The sequence below is a fragment of the Mirounga angustirostris genome, unplaced genomic scaffold, assembly GCF_029215605.1.
Source record: "Mirounga angustirostris isolate CCGP_5_RB_7025 unplaced genomic scaffold, mMirAng1.0.hap1 SCAF_14, whole genome shotgun sequence".
Taxonomy (NCBI): domain Eukaryota; kingdom Metazoa; phylum Chordata; class Mammalia; order Carnivora; family Phocidae; genus Mirounga; species Mirounga angustirostris.
In genome coordinates, this window is record NW_026991722.1 from 84,281,073 (window position 1) to 84,293,947 (window position 12,875).

At 43.7% G+C, this 12,875-nt stretch overlaps 1 protein-coding gene across 1 annotated transcript in view; it reads left to right on the forward strand.

Annotated features, from left to right (window-relative positions):
* Positions 1-12,875, forward strand: part of SVOP (SV2 related protein) — a 51,070-nt gene that overhangs the window by 16,933 nt on the left and 21,262 nt on the right. Inside the window, exon 5 of the mRNA XM_064577694.1 lies at positions 1,484-1,608. Coding sequence (XP_064433764.1) covers positions 1,484-1,608 — 125 coding nt within the window. The remainder of the gene's footprint in view (positions 1-1,483; positions 1,609-12,875) is intronic.

Genomic DNA, 12,875 nt, shown 5'->3' on the forward strand with positions numbered 1-12,875 from the left:
CCACTTAAAATCATTTTCCAAGAGACTGGAAATCACCTGGCAGACCTACAGATTTCTTCTCTTGTCCCTTTTAATTCATTTAAGTTTATATAAGTAATCTCTACACCCAGCATGGGGCTCAAACTCACAACCCTGAGATGAAGAGTCGCATGCTCTTCCGACTGAGCCAGCCAAATTTAAATTTTAAATCTAAAATCAGTGTGCTTTACACTTTCCTCCTGAAGTGTCCCCAGGGGGACAGGAGAATGAACTCAAAGCTGGATCTGGGAGAATTACTGCAGAGAGAGACCTGCCCAGACACCATGTTGCAGGTCTAAAATCCATGTAAAATTTGTGTTCTACTCCATAATATGTTGGGTGTTCGTTTTGATATAAAAATAACATTTTAAATTGCATTCACCCTTAATTTTTTCTCAATCTCTAAGAGTAATTAACACTGCAGGAATATGCATGTTTGTCTTGTAGCATTGTGTCCTTAGGTGGTTCTCAACCCATCAAAAGCAATGTTCCTTTTACTTAGAAATTGTTATGAGAACTTTTAATAATGCCCCTTAATTATCCAGAAATAATTTCAAAAATAAAGTAGGCACTTGTATAATCTTTAAAAGAAACCAGGTATAAAAAAAATAAAATAATAAAATAAATCAGGTATAATGCCCCAAGTATGATATGATGGAGGATTTTTTTTAAAGGAGGCAATTAATTAAATAAGGTTTATTTTCAATATGCAAATATGCATGCACAATTGCCTAGATAATAAAAGGAAGTAGTTAATATTTGTCCCTGATTATAAATAAGCTTGTATTTAACTGAATTTTGTTGATGCTTTTTTCTTTATATTTGACATTTTGAAATAGATTTAGATCAGTCTATTCATAGATACACATAGAAACCCAGTGAATGCAGACAGATACTGAAGTGTTCCCTCAGTGACTCAAATACCATATGCAGTGTTGCTGTTAACATGGCTTTCTGAAATGATGAGCAATTTTGTAAAGTTCCAGATCAAAGCACACACAAACTTCCTTTGATTTACCTAGAAGTTGCATTCCCGAAAAATTAAGTGTATATTCAAACTATGCCCCTCCCCCAAATCTTATTTCTATATAAAATAGAGTGAAGGTCAAGGTGCAGATAATCATAGAGTTTTCACCTGCATTGAGAGTCAAGTAGAAAGTTCCATTGGCGATGGTGCAGGATGCAAGACAAGTCTTTATTGAGTCTCGTGCACTGTGGGGCATCTAACATCTCAGGGCCCTATATATTAAATGCCAATCATTGGGACAACCAAGAATGTCCCACAGTTTTCCCACACCACCCGCCCTCAGGGGTTGGCAGCATCCCACAGAGAATCCCTGGTATTCCCTTGCCTGTGTGGATTACTGTTTAGCATGACCCCATTGATGGCTTTCAACAGGTTCAGGGGCCATGTGGCTTGGCAGTGTTGAGAAGCCCAGTGACTTGGTGTCTGCCTTCTCTGCAGGGGCTGAAGATCAGCGTGCTCTGGACTCTGTACTATGGCATCCTCAGTGCTTTCGCGCCCGTGTACAGCTGGATCCTGGTGCTTCGGGGCCTGGTGGGCTTCGGGATTGGAGGGGTCCCCCAGTCGTAAGTAAATGCCCAGCTCTGGCCATCCAGCAAGACAGCCAGTCAGCTATGTTCATGGCCTTGGGGGGGATGCAGAGATGGTACACTTGGGCTTCTGGTATCACGAGGTAAAATGCAGCCAGAGAGGACTACCGTTATCAGAATTGTAATGATTGACAGTACAAAAGCAACACCATAGGGGCACCAATCTGGCTCAGTCACTGGAGCATGTGACTCTCGATCTCGGGGTTGTAAGTGCGAACCCCATATTGGGTGTAGAGGTTACTTAAACATAAAATCTTAAGGGGCACCTGGGTGACACAGTCAGTTAGGCATCTGACTCTTGGTTTTGGCTAGGGTTGTGATCTCGGGGTCCTGGAATTGAGCCCCATATCGGTCTCCGTCCATATTCAGTGTAGAGCCTGCTTGGGATTCTCTCTCCCTCTGCTCCTCCTATTCCTGCTCTCTCTCTCTCTTCTCTCTCTCTTTCAAATAAATAAATCTTTTAAAAGATAAAATAAAATCTTAAAAAAACCCCAACACAATAGCTGGAAGGTCATAAATGTGAAATAATAATAAAAACTAATAGATCTAGCATTGATTGGACATTTTTCTTGGACATTTCACAGCAGCCCCGGGAGGTATGTGTTTATCAAGTGATTGTAATCTCCATTTTACAGTTGAAACCGAGACTCAATGGGTGAGATCATTTGCCCAAGTCATATGGTATGTAGTGGAACTAAGAACCCGAGTCTGTCTGCCTACTGCATCCATGCCCTTAACCATCATGAGGGGAACAAGGGCCCCCACCCCGCTCTAATCTAAGCTCAAGGCAGGGGTGGGCATAACCATATGCAAATCGAGTGTTAGTTTGTTGGTGCTTTTGTCAAAGTACTGAGTAGTCACAGTTGTAGGAATAAGTTACTCTGTCCTGGGAGATTGGCAGACAATGGCATGTGGGCTGTATCCAACCTGCTGACTGGTTTTATAAAGTTTTATTGGAACACAGACACACCCATCATTTACATATTAACTATGCCCATTTTCATATACAGCCACAGAATTGAGTAGTCCCAGTAGAGAAAATATTTACTATCTGACCCCTAGACTATTTCATTTAATCCCCCCAAAATATCCTAAGTAAATTATATTATTCATCCCATTTCACAGACACAGAAACTGAAGCACAGAGAGGTAAAGTGACTTGCCCCGGGAGACACAGCCAGGAAGAGGCAGAGCTAGAATCTGAACTCAGGCCTTCTAACTCCAGAGCCGAGGCTCTAACAATTGCATTGTACTGCCTTTCTATTAAGGATGTAAAGGATTGGGAAAGACCCAGAGGCAGATTGGGGATGATGTGGGATATTTCATAGGAAGGGACCTGAATGAAAAGAGGAAGCCATAACTGAGTCCAAGGAAGGCTAATGGTCCATTCTGGTTAGTTTGTTGCAGTGAGATATGTGAGAACTAAAAGCTGAGGTTGGACAGGTAGACCAGGGCAAGCTTCCTAGAGGTCTTAAATGCCAGGCCAAAGGGATTGCCTACAGGCAATGGGGAGCCACTGAGAGTTCTTGAGCAGGGGAGGTACTTTAGAAGTATTAATCTGGCAATGCTGGGTAGGGTGAGTTGAAGGTAAGGAATAATAATTCCTGTTGCAATAATTTAGGGAAATTTCCCACAAGGACCAGTTTATTCATTTATTCAACCAGTATTTCTTGAGCACCTACTATGGCACTGGCCTAGTACTAGATGCTGGGGATACAGCAGTGAGCAAGACAGGCATGGTCCCTGTTATAGGTGGGGATCTCGGAAAACAGAATGTGAGATGGAGATTAGTGTGCAAGTGGTTATTGAGATCAACACCGGCAAGGAAGTGAGTAAAGCTGGAATGGGCAGAGGGAGGAGTTGAGCACAGCGGACCCTGTAGGGGTTCCAGAGCTGGGATGGCTTCTTAGAGTTGTTCCAAAATGAGGCATGGGAGCTGGACTTTTGTACTTTCACATCAGCCACATTGGACATGGGCTGCCCTCGAGGGAGCATGACCTTGGGCAAGGCAGCTGCTTTGGGTCAAGAAATTCCCGCCAGGGACCCAATTCTGAGCTCTTAGCAGGTAACATTCCTGGTCATTCCAGAGGGACTGTGTGCCTCCGTCCTGAAGGGTGAGTCCAGGTGGTACATCACAGCGCCCGCCACAGCCCACCCCTTGCACCTCTTGGATCCCCTTGCTTCATATAATAAGCCCATCCCATCTGGGAACAGTTTCTCCAGGATTCTGGTTGGCCTTTTCCCTGAAGACTTAAAAGAGGATGGCTAGTGGGATAAACTAAAGTCCCTGGTATTGCTGTTGGTCTCCCAGCTACCACTGATGCCCAGTATGTCCCTCCCTTGCTACTCATTCTAGGTTCCCATCACCTCTGGCCAGCACTTCTGCGATCGAGATGGTTTACCCGGTGGGATGATCCAGACCCCATGCCTGAGTCACCGTGTCCTTTCCAGGCTGTAGCTGCTGCTTGTCCATTTAACACCAAAATTGGACAGGGGGTTACCAAAAAATGTCCAGTGTATCACCTGGGTGCCCCATTAGATAACAGCAGCCCTACCACCTCCTGATGCTCAGGGTCAACTCCTCAGACAGAATGCTAACTCTCTTTCTTGATACAAGGAACCCAAAGTTACTAAGTGGGAGACTTTGCCTAAAGTTGAATGGGATTCTTGCAGGGAAAGAATCCCCTGGGGGAAGCATGCCCTCTCCTGGAACCAGGACCTCTAACCCCACACATGGGGCAAGTACAAATTCCTCCTTCAACCCTTTGATTTCAGAATGACATATTCCTTCTACATTGCACATATGATGGGGATTGATTTAAGGGTATATTGTGTCCTGCAAGACAGTATCCCATCCTCATAGAGCATCATCTCTAAGCCGATGCCTCCGTGGCACATTCAAGAGGCTGCTCCATCCCCCTGTCAGGCCAGCAGCTGCAAAGTACCATAAGATATGATAGGACCAGTGGATTCCATGGTCCTATACCCGCTGCTGCATCTCCTTTGTTATGTATCGGCTCCCTTGGTCCCAAGCACTGTAATGTGGGATTCTGTGTCAATGAGTCAAATACTTGGAAAGCCCTCAGATAGTGGTGCTATCTGGGCCCCGTGGGCAGGAAAGGCAAACTGATACCCAGAATATGTGCCAGTTCCATCAAGATGAGTCACTGCTCCTTCCACAATGGAAGATGTCCAGTATAAATAATTCGCCATCACATGACATGGGATGGCTCCATCCTGGGGCTCTGCGTTGGTCTCTGTTGGGGCAGATGTGCGTTGGTGCCCGAGGATCTGGCCCAATTGCCTCTCGAGGGTTAACAGTTCACTGACTGGCTTCTTGAGCCTGTTGAGTGTCACTGTTGGGCAAGACTGGGAGAGGGCACGTAGAAGAGTAAGGCTAATGCTGAAGTAGCATGACTTGATCATGACTACCAGATTCAAATCCTGACTCTGTCACATAACAGCTGTGTGCCCTTAGGTGAGTCACTAAACCTTTCTGTGCCTCAATTTCTTTATCTCTAAAATGGGGATAATAGCATACCTACATCATGGGGTCACTTAGAATATTACATGACAACACATGTGAGGTGCCCAGGACAGTGCCCAGCAGAGCGCTCAGTGAATGTTAGCACGTGTCGGGTCTGTCAAAGGCTGTGAAGCTCAGATGTCAGTGTGATGGATGTTGGACTCCATGGGTAATTATGGAAAGAGTAAATGGGGACGGGAGATATACTCACATGGAGTGAACACAGGAACAAATCCCCAGACTCTTTCTGCCACTTAGAGGCTGGAAGAGCATCAAGTGGCATGCAGTTCTCTCCAGTCCTTCCTTCCCTATTCATTATTGATCCCTCCATGGCTCTGTAGAGTAGACATCTGACATACACTCCTGGACCTAGGATGGGCTTAAAAACCACCGGAGCTTGAGGCAGAGGCCATTAAGCCAAGCCCATAAATCTGGGCTGGCAGGAGCTTGTGGCCAATGTCATCCACGCCTGGACCAACTCCAGGAAATCCTGCAGACATAGCCACTGTTCCATTCATGAGCCATTCATTGACTAGGGTACAGTTTTCTCCTAGGCTGGAAGGAACGTACTCACAGAAGTACATATTAAATTCCTTTCCCAGGGAAATGACAGCAGAACCAGCCTCCAAATAGTTACCTGGATTTTCTTCCCTCAAGAGAGAAGGGACAGGAATTACGTATGCAGAATGTCCAGGGATTCTTGTCTGAAATGGTGGAATAAGAAACGTTATTTTCTATTTCTTCTTCTCCACAGTTTCTGGAAATGTCATCAAAGATGTAAGAAATAGAATAGACCTATAACAGGGCTGGAAAGCAAGAAAAGGGTGCCACCAGCCAATCAGAAATTTTGAGGAACCTCTGGAAGATGGTAGGCAGATGGGATTCCAATGGCAGAGTAACTGGAAGAGAGAAAACCCACCTCCTAAAACTACAAAGGGGAAAGATCTTCAGGGAGAGAGGACAGGACACCAGGGGAATAAAATTACGGACACAGAGCAGCTGGGAGGGCCTTTGCCCCTTACCCTTCCGTCATGAGCGTCCTCAGCTTTCCTGCCTGCTCCCTACATCCACCCCCCAAATGTCATGCCTCCCCACTTAGCTGTTCCTTTACTTAACCCTACTACAGCCCTTCTGTTTGTTGATTGAGATAGTATCCACATGACCATTTTAAAACTCTCAAAACCTCAAGACACAGGTATTATTATCCCCATTTTACAGATAAGGAAACTGGGGTTTTAAAAATTAAGTAACATGCCCAAGACCACACAGCTAACAAAGGGCAGAGCTCAGATTTAAGTATCACTTGACCCTGCAAACATATTCTCTTAAATACCCCACTCTACAGCTCTTTTGTCGATGAGGAGAGCAAATAAAAACAGAAACAAAATTACAGAAGAAATATTTAGCAACCCAAGAGAGCCACAGGCTTCCCAGAACTTCCACTCCAGCCATTTACGTAAAAATAATCATGGCTTAATTATGCAATGTTCTTAGCTCCTTATAATAATGGCTCCCCTAGGTTCATTTTTTGGAAACATTTAGTTGAAGATTTTTTTTTAGTTGAAGATATGTTTTTGTAATTAAATGCAACCAAGAGTTTCCATTCATTTAGGCTTTGCACCACCTCACAAAACCAAATGAGTAAGACTTTGCTGTATAATTTTTAAAAGTGCAACAACAAGAAGTCCTTATAATGAATTTTTAGTATAAATACAAATTTTATTATTTAAAATTAAAATTGTTTAAAAATTAAATTAAATCAAAAATTGTTCTTCTTTCAGTTTTATCAACGTGTAATTGACATCCAGAATTCAAGGGGTACAGCCTAATGACTTGACTTACCTATCTTGCAAAATGATCACCTCAATAATTTTAGTTAATGCACATCATCTTATCTATAAACTATATTATCAATAAAGAGCCCATCCCTCAGCTCTGATCTGTGCTTTTTTATATGCTTCCCTCTATCCCTCTTTTTAATTTTATATTTTTTTAAAAGATTTTATTTTATTTTATTTTTAAATTTTTTTTTAAAGATTTTATTTATTTATTTGACAGAGAGCGAGAGAGGGAACACAAGCAGGGGGAGTGGGAGAGGGAGAAGCAGGCTTCCCACGGAGTGGGGCTCGATCCCAGGACCCTGGGACCATGACCTGAGCCAAAGGCAGACACTCAACGACTGAGCCACCCAGGCGCCCCAAAAGATTTTATTTTTAAGTAATCTCTACACCCGATGTGGGGCTTGAACTCACAACCCCGAGATCAAGAGTCTCATGCTCTGCCGACTGAGCTAGCCAGGTGCCCCATCCCTCTTTTTCTTCTTTCCTTTATTTCTTCGCCCAAAGTAGGTGTTTATATTGGTCCTTGGTGATAGCGATAGTAACATTAATAGTGATGATGATCATCATCACAACATCCAGTGAGTGCTTACCAAGTGCCAGGCACTATGCTAAGTGCTCATCTTGTTCACTGACAACCCTATCATCCCCAGTTTACAGAAGAGAAAACTGAGGCTCAGAGATCATTAAGTGGCTTGCTTAAGGTCAGATGGTTATTAAATAGAGTGTGGAATTACCTCCTGCTTTGTAACAAACCACCCCGACATTTATGGCTTAACAACAATTTATTGAATTCATGACTCGGCGGTTGGGCAGTATGGTTGTTCTGAGCTCAGCAGGGCTCACTCATGTGTCTCCAATCACCTGGTGAATTGGATGGGGGCTGGCTGGGCTAGCATGGCCACAGCTGCCTCATCTATGCTCCACAAGCCTCTCAAACTTCAGCTGGTCACGTGGCCCCCGGGCAGGGGTCCAAGTGAGCAAGCAAAAGCTGTAGAGCTTCTTGGGATCCAAGCTTGGAACTAGCACAATATCACGTTTGCAGCATTCTATTGAACAAGAGCAAGTCGCAAGGCCCAGATTCAAGGGATGGGGAAGTAGACTTTGCATGGAGTGACCTGCAGGGAAGCAAGACACAGGGAGGGAAAATAGTGAAGCACCTTGTGCAGACCATCTACCATGTGGAGAAACTGGGTTCAAATCCACACCCATCTAATGCCAAAGTTCTTACATTTGAACAGATGTCCTGAAAGGATTCTCAACTTATAGAGTCAGAAAGTCCTGGTAAATCATTAATGTCCACTGGGTCCCCGGTTACTCATCTGGAGATGATTCTGGGACATAGAACTGGAAATTCTGGGTGGTTTCTGTTCCCTTTAATTAAGACAGAAAAGAGGATCACATTTAGGATGCCAAATAATTAGCTTTTCTGTCTATGGAGGAGCATCAAGAGGGAAGAGACTTTAACTCAAGTGGAAAAATTAGAAGCAACTTAATTCTTATCATTACAAGTAATACATTTTTGTTTTAGAAAATGCAGATAAGCATCAAAAAATGATCATGGCCTCTAGTTGCAAAATATACACAAAATATATATAAGAAACATGTAGGCACCATGGCCGATTGTTTATGGTTTCCGAAAGAGGGTGCCAAGTATTTCAGCAGAAATGCCTCCTAGCTAAGAGACTGAGAAGGGGGGGCGCCTGGGTGGCTCAGATGGTTGGGCGTCTGCCTTCAGCTCAGGTCATGATCCCGGGGTCCCGGGATTGAGTCCCGCATCGGGCTCCCTGCTCTGCGGGGAGCCTGCTTCTCCCTCTGCCTCTCTCTCTCTCTCTCTGTCATGAATAAATAAATAAAATCTTAAAAAAAAAAAAAGGGACTGAGAAGGAACCCTGCCTCAACTGGCACCCTGCTTGTGTGTTAGCCACGCTTGAAGACTCATACTCCAGGTAGCTGCCCACCTGTTCCACCTTGAGACCTCCTCAGAAGATTCTTCCGATTGGTGTCTGGATGGAGCTTGCTCACAAACCTGTCCTTGGCACTGCTCGTTCCCCTCCAGACCAAACAGAAATGCCAAATGGAGATCACAGTTCACTTCTTTCCAAGCATGTGATCCAAATGGCAAATCTCTAATTGCCAAGGGCTGTAAATGTGATTATTTTCAGCAGGAATTTATTGACACCAGTTATCAACTGCTTCTTGGCATTGCTGCTTTCATTGCTCATTCTTTTATTCTTCAGTGTGATTGTAATAACCACCACACTTTGGATGAAGATCAAACAGCTCGTTTGCATAATGAATTGCTATAAATAATGGCCGGTGTGGGACACAACAATTACAAGAAAAAATGTTTCTTGTGGCTGAGGTGGCAAAAACAAGAAATTGAAAACAATCTATTAATCCACAGGGTTGCAGCTGTTGAAAAATAATGCAGTAAATATACGTATATTAATATGGGAAGATTTCCAAACTGTCTTATTGAAAGCAGATCGTGACACAGAGATGCTAGGGCAAGTAGTTTAGTCTGGGAGATCCTTCAGCACGCATCTGCAGATTGTCCCATTCAAGGGACGAGGGAGATGTCATTTGTTGAGAGATGCTCCTGGGAAGTTTAAATTCCTTGGCACTCCTGGTCTGCCACAGAGGTTGGCAGAGGAAGCTTTAAGGACCAGAGAAAGCACTCAGGGGAGAGTTACAGGTACTGACAATTGGAAACTGGACAGGCACGCGTGGAAGTGGCAAGAGTTGGGGCATTTTTATGGGTGGAACATGAGCAGTGTGTTGCATGTGTGAAGGAAGGAAGGAGAGAAGGAAGGAGGGAGGGAGGGGGAGAGGAAGGAAGGAAAGAGAGAAGGAAGGGAGGGAGGGAAGGAGGAAGGAAGGATGGAGGAAGGAAAGATGGGAGGGAGAAAGGAGGGAAGGAAGGATGGGAGAGAAGGAGAGAAGGGAGGAAGGAAGGAGGGGAGGGAGGGAGGGAGGAAGGAAAGTAGGAAAGGAGGAAGGAAGGGGTGAGGGAGGAAGGAAGGGGCGAGGGAGGAAGGAAGAAAAGAGGGAAAGAAGGGAGGGAGGGGGGAAGGAAGAAAAGAGAGAAGGAAGGGAGGGAGGGAGGGGGAAGGAAAGAGAGAAGGAAGGGAAGAGGAAGGAAGGAAAGAGAGAAAGAAGGAAAGGAGGGAAGGAGGGAGGAAGGAAAGATGGGAGGGAGGAACGAGGGGAGGAAGGAAGGAAGGAAAAATGGAAGAGAAGGAGGACAGGAGGGAGAGACAAAGGGAAGAAAAGAGAAGGAAAGAGAGAAGGAAAAGAAAGATATGTTGCTTAAATTTATTTATTTAGACATAGAGAAGGAGCTGGAAGGTTGCAAAGCAAACTCCTGGTTATTATGGCTTTGGGGGAATGGAATGGAAGTAGGGGCAATGGGGAAGAGGAAGAATTATCATATACTCTGTATACTTATGTATTGCTTAATTGTTTTACAATGCAAATGCATTCAGGTACTACTTCTGTAACTAAAAAAAAAAAAAAGAAAAAAGAGAAAATACTGCATGCTGTAGCTTCATTATAAAAAGAAATCCTTGCCATCTAAGGACAGGCATAACTTTGCCCTTAGAATATGCTGCTGCACCTTTTTGCGTGGTTAGTAGTTTAATTTGGTGGAGGGAAGGTAAACATGCTTCTCATTTTATTATTATTATTATTGATTTTTTAGATAATATAAGCACACCATTTGGAGAATAGCATAAAAATCTGAAAGAAGTCATCCATGGTAATTGCTATAACCTCTGTAACCACTATAACCTTGATCCTTATTCTCAGGGCTGAGTTCGTGAAATTCCTAATGGTTTTTGTTGAGAGAGCTACTTGTAGGCATATAAATCAGAGTAAGTTTTTTGGGGGGAACCACTTTGGTATTATATATCAAAAGCCTTAAAACTATGCATGCCCTTTGACACAAATTCTACTTAACAGGGACCTATCCTAAGGAAACCACGTGAAGACAAAGGTGTCTTCAGCCTAAAGACAATGTTTATTGAAGTATTATTTATAATTGTGAAACCATCCAAATAGGGATGGGCTACAAAATATAGACAGATCTGGGTTAGAATTTAGAATTTTGGCTTTTCTTTTCTTTTTTTTTTTAAAGATTTTATTTATTTATTTGAGAGAGAATGAGATAGAGAGAGAGAGCATGAGAGGGGGGAGGGTCAGAGGGAGAAGCAGGCTCCCCGCCGAGCAGGGAGCCTGATGCGGGACTCGATCCTGGGACTCCAGGATCATGACCTGAGCCGAAGGCAGTCGCCTAACCAACTGAGCCACGCAGGCGCCTGAATTTTGGCTTTTCTACTTACTAACTTACTAGCTGTGTGATCCTGGTCAATTAACAATTTATCTGACATAGATAGATCTAGAGATAAAAATGAGAATCAAAGATACACGCACATACACAGGATTATAAGTATCTACTCCATTGATTTGAAATGTTTGAGTGAGATAATCCATGTAAAACATCTAGAAGAGTGTTTGGCACATAGTAGGTCCTCAATAAAAGGTAGCTATTAAGAAAAGAATGGTTCGGGCGCCTGGGTGGCTCAGTTGGTTAAGCGACTGCCTTCGGCTCAGGTCATGATCCTGGAGTCCCGGGATCGAGTCTCGTATCGGGCTCCCTGCTCAGCAGGGAGTCTGCTTCTCCCTCTGACCCTCCTCCCTCTCATGCTCTCTCTATCTCATTCTCTCTCTCAAATAAATAAATAAAATCTTTAAAAAAAAAAAAGAAAAGAATGGTTCATGCATGTGATAGAACATATGTGTGTAAGAGGATTTTCAATGGCATGGAAATGCTATTTATAAATCAAATAAAAACTAGGGTTCAAAATTCTTGAGTGTGATCTTAGCTACAGAGAGAGATTAAGAAAGAGAAAGGGAGAGAGATAAAGACAAAAGATCAAGACAGGAAGAGAGAATATACTAAAATACTTATACCGCGAATTAAACTAGGTGATAATTGACTTTCTCTTCATGCTTTTCTCTAAATAGAATATATCTGCATGACTAAAGCCCCAGCCTTTTCTCTGAGGCGCCTAAGAATTCTTCCTTCTTTGGACAGAGGTATCTTTTATCATAACCCTAAGAAGGACTTCTACTGGAGAAAGAACTGTTCTTAAATCTCAATGGTATTGCTAAGGCCAACTTTTCTTTCTCTTCTTTTTTTAAGACCAACTTTTCAAATGTTAGATGTTATGCAGGGAAAGACATCATTCTGGTGAGGCAGCTCCAATTGTTCAGGAGCAATTCTAGAAGTTTGCAGGTATGAGCCATTAGCAGCAGCTGGGAGTTGGGCACACTGAACTAGTAAAGGGATCCCAGGAGACCTAGATGGGTTACCAGCAGTATCTGCCTCAAAGGGGTCAATGGAAATTAGCCTCTCTCTACCCCGTCTCCCTTATGAGGAGCCAGGAGAGTAACATGAAGCCATCTGGTTGCTCAGATGCTTGACTTAGGTGGAAGATGTGGGAAAAAAGACCTCTTCCTAGCAAAATGGGAGGCAGCATGGGGAAGAAGTTAGAGGAGAAGTTTCCTTCTCTTTCCAGCATGGCCAATGGCTGCGGAAGTGAAAGTAGGGGAAGGGGGCAAGAATGCAGTAGATGGAGGAGGGAGCCAGTATATTTAGGGCATTGGTTACATTCAGCAAGCAAATAAATGGATTAAGCAAATATTGAGGATAAAGAGGCCTGGGTGTCTCAATGTTGGAGAAGGGAATTATGAACATGGAAACTGGGAGGGCTAGAAAGAACCCTAACCTTGAGGCGCCTGGCTGGCTCAGTCAGCAGAGGATGCAACATTTGATCTTGGGGTTGTGGGTTCAAGCCCTGTGTTGGGTATAGAGA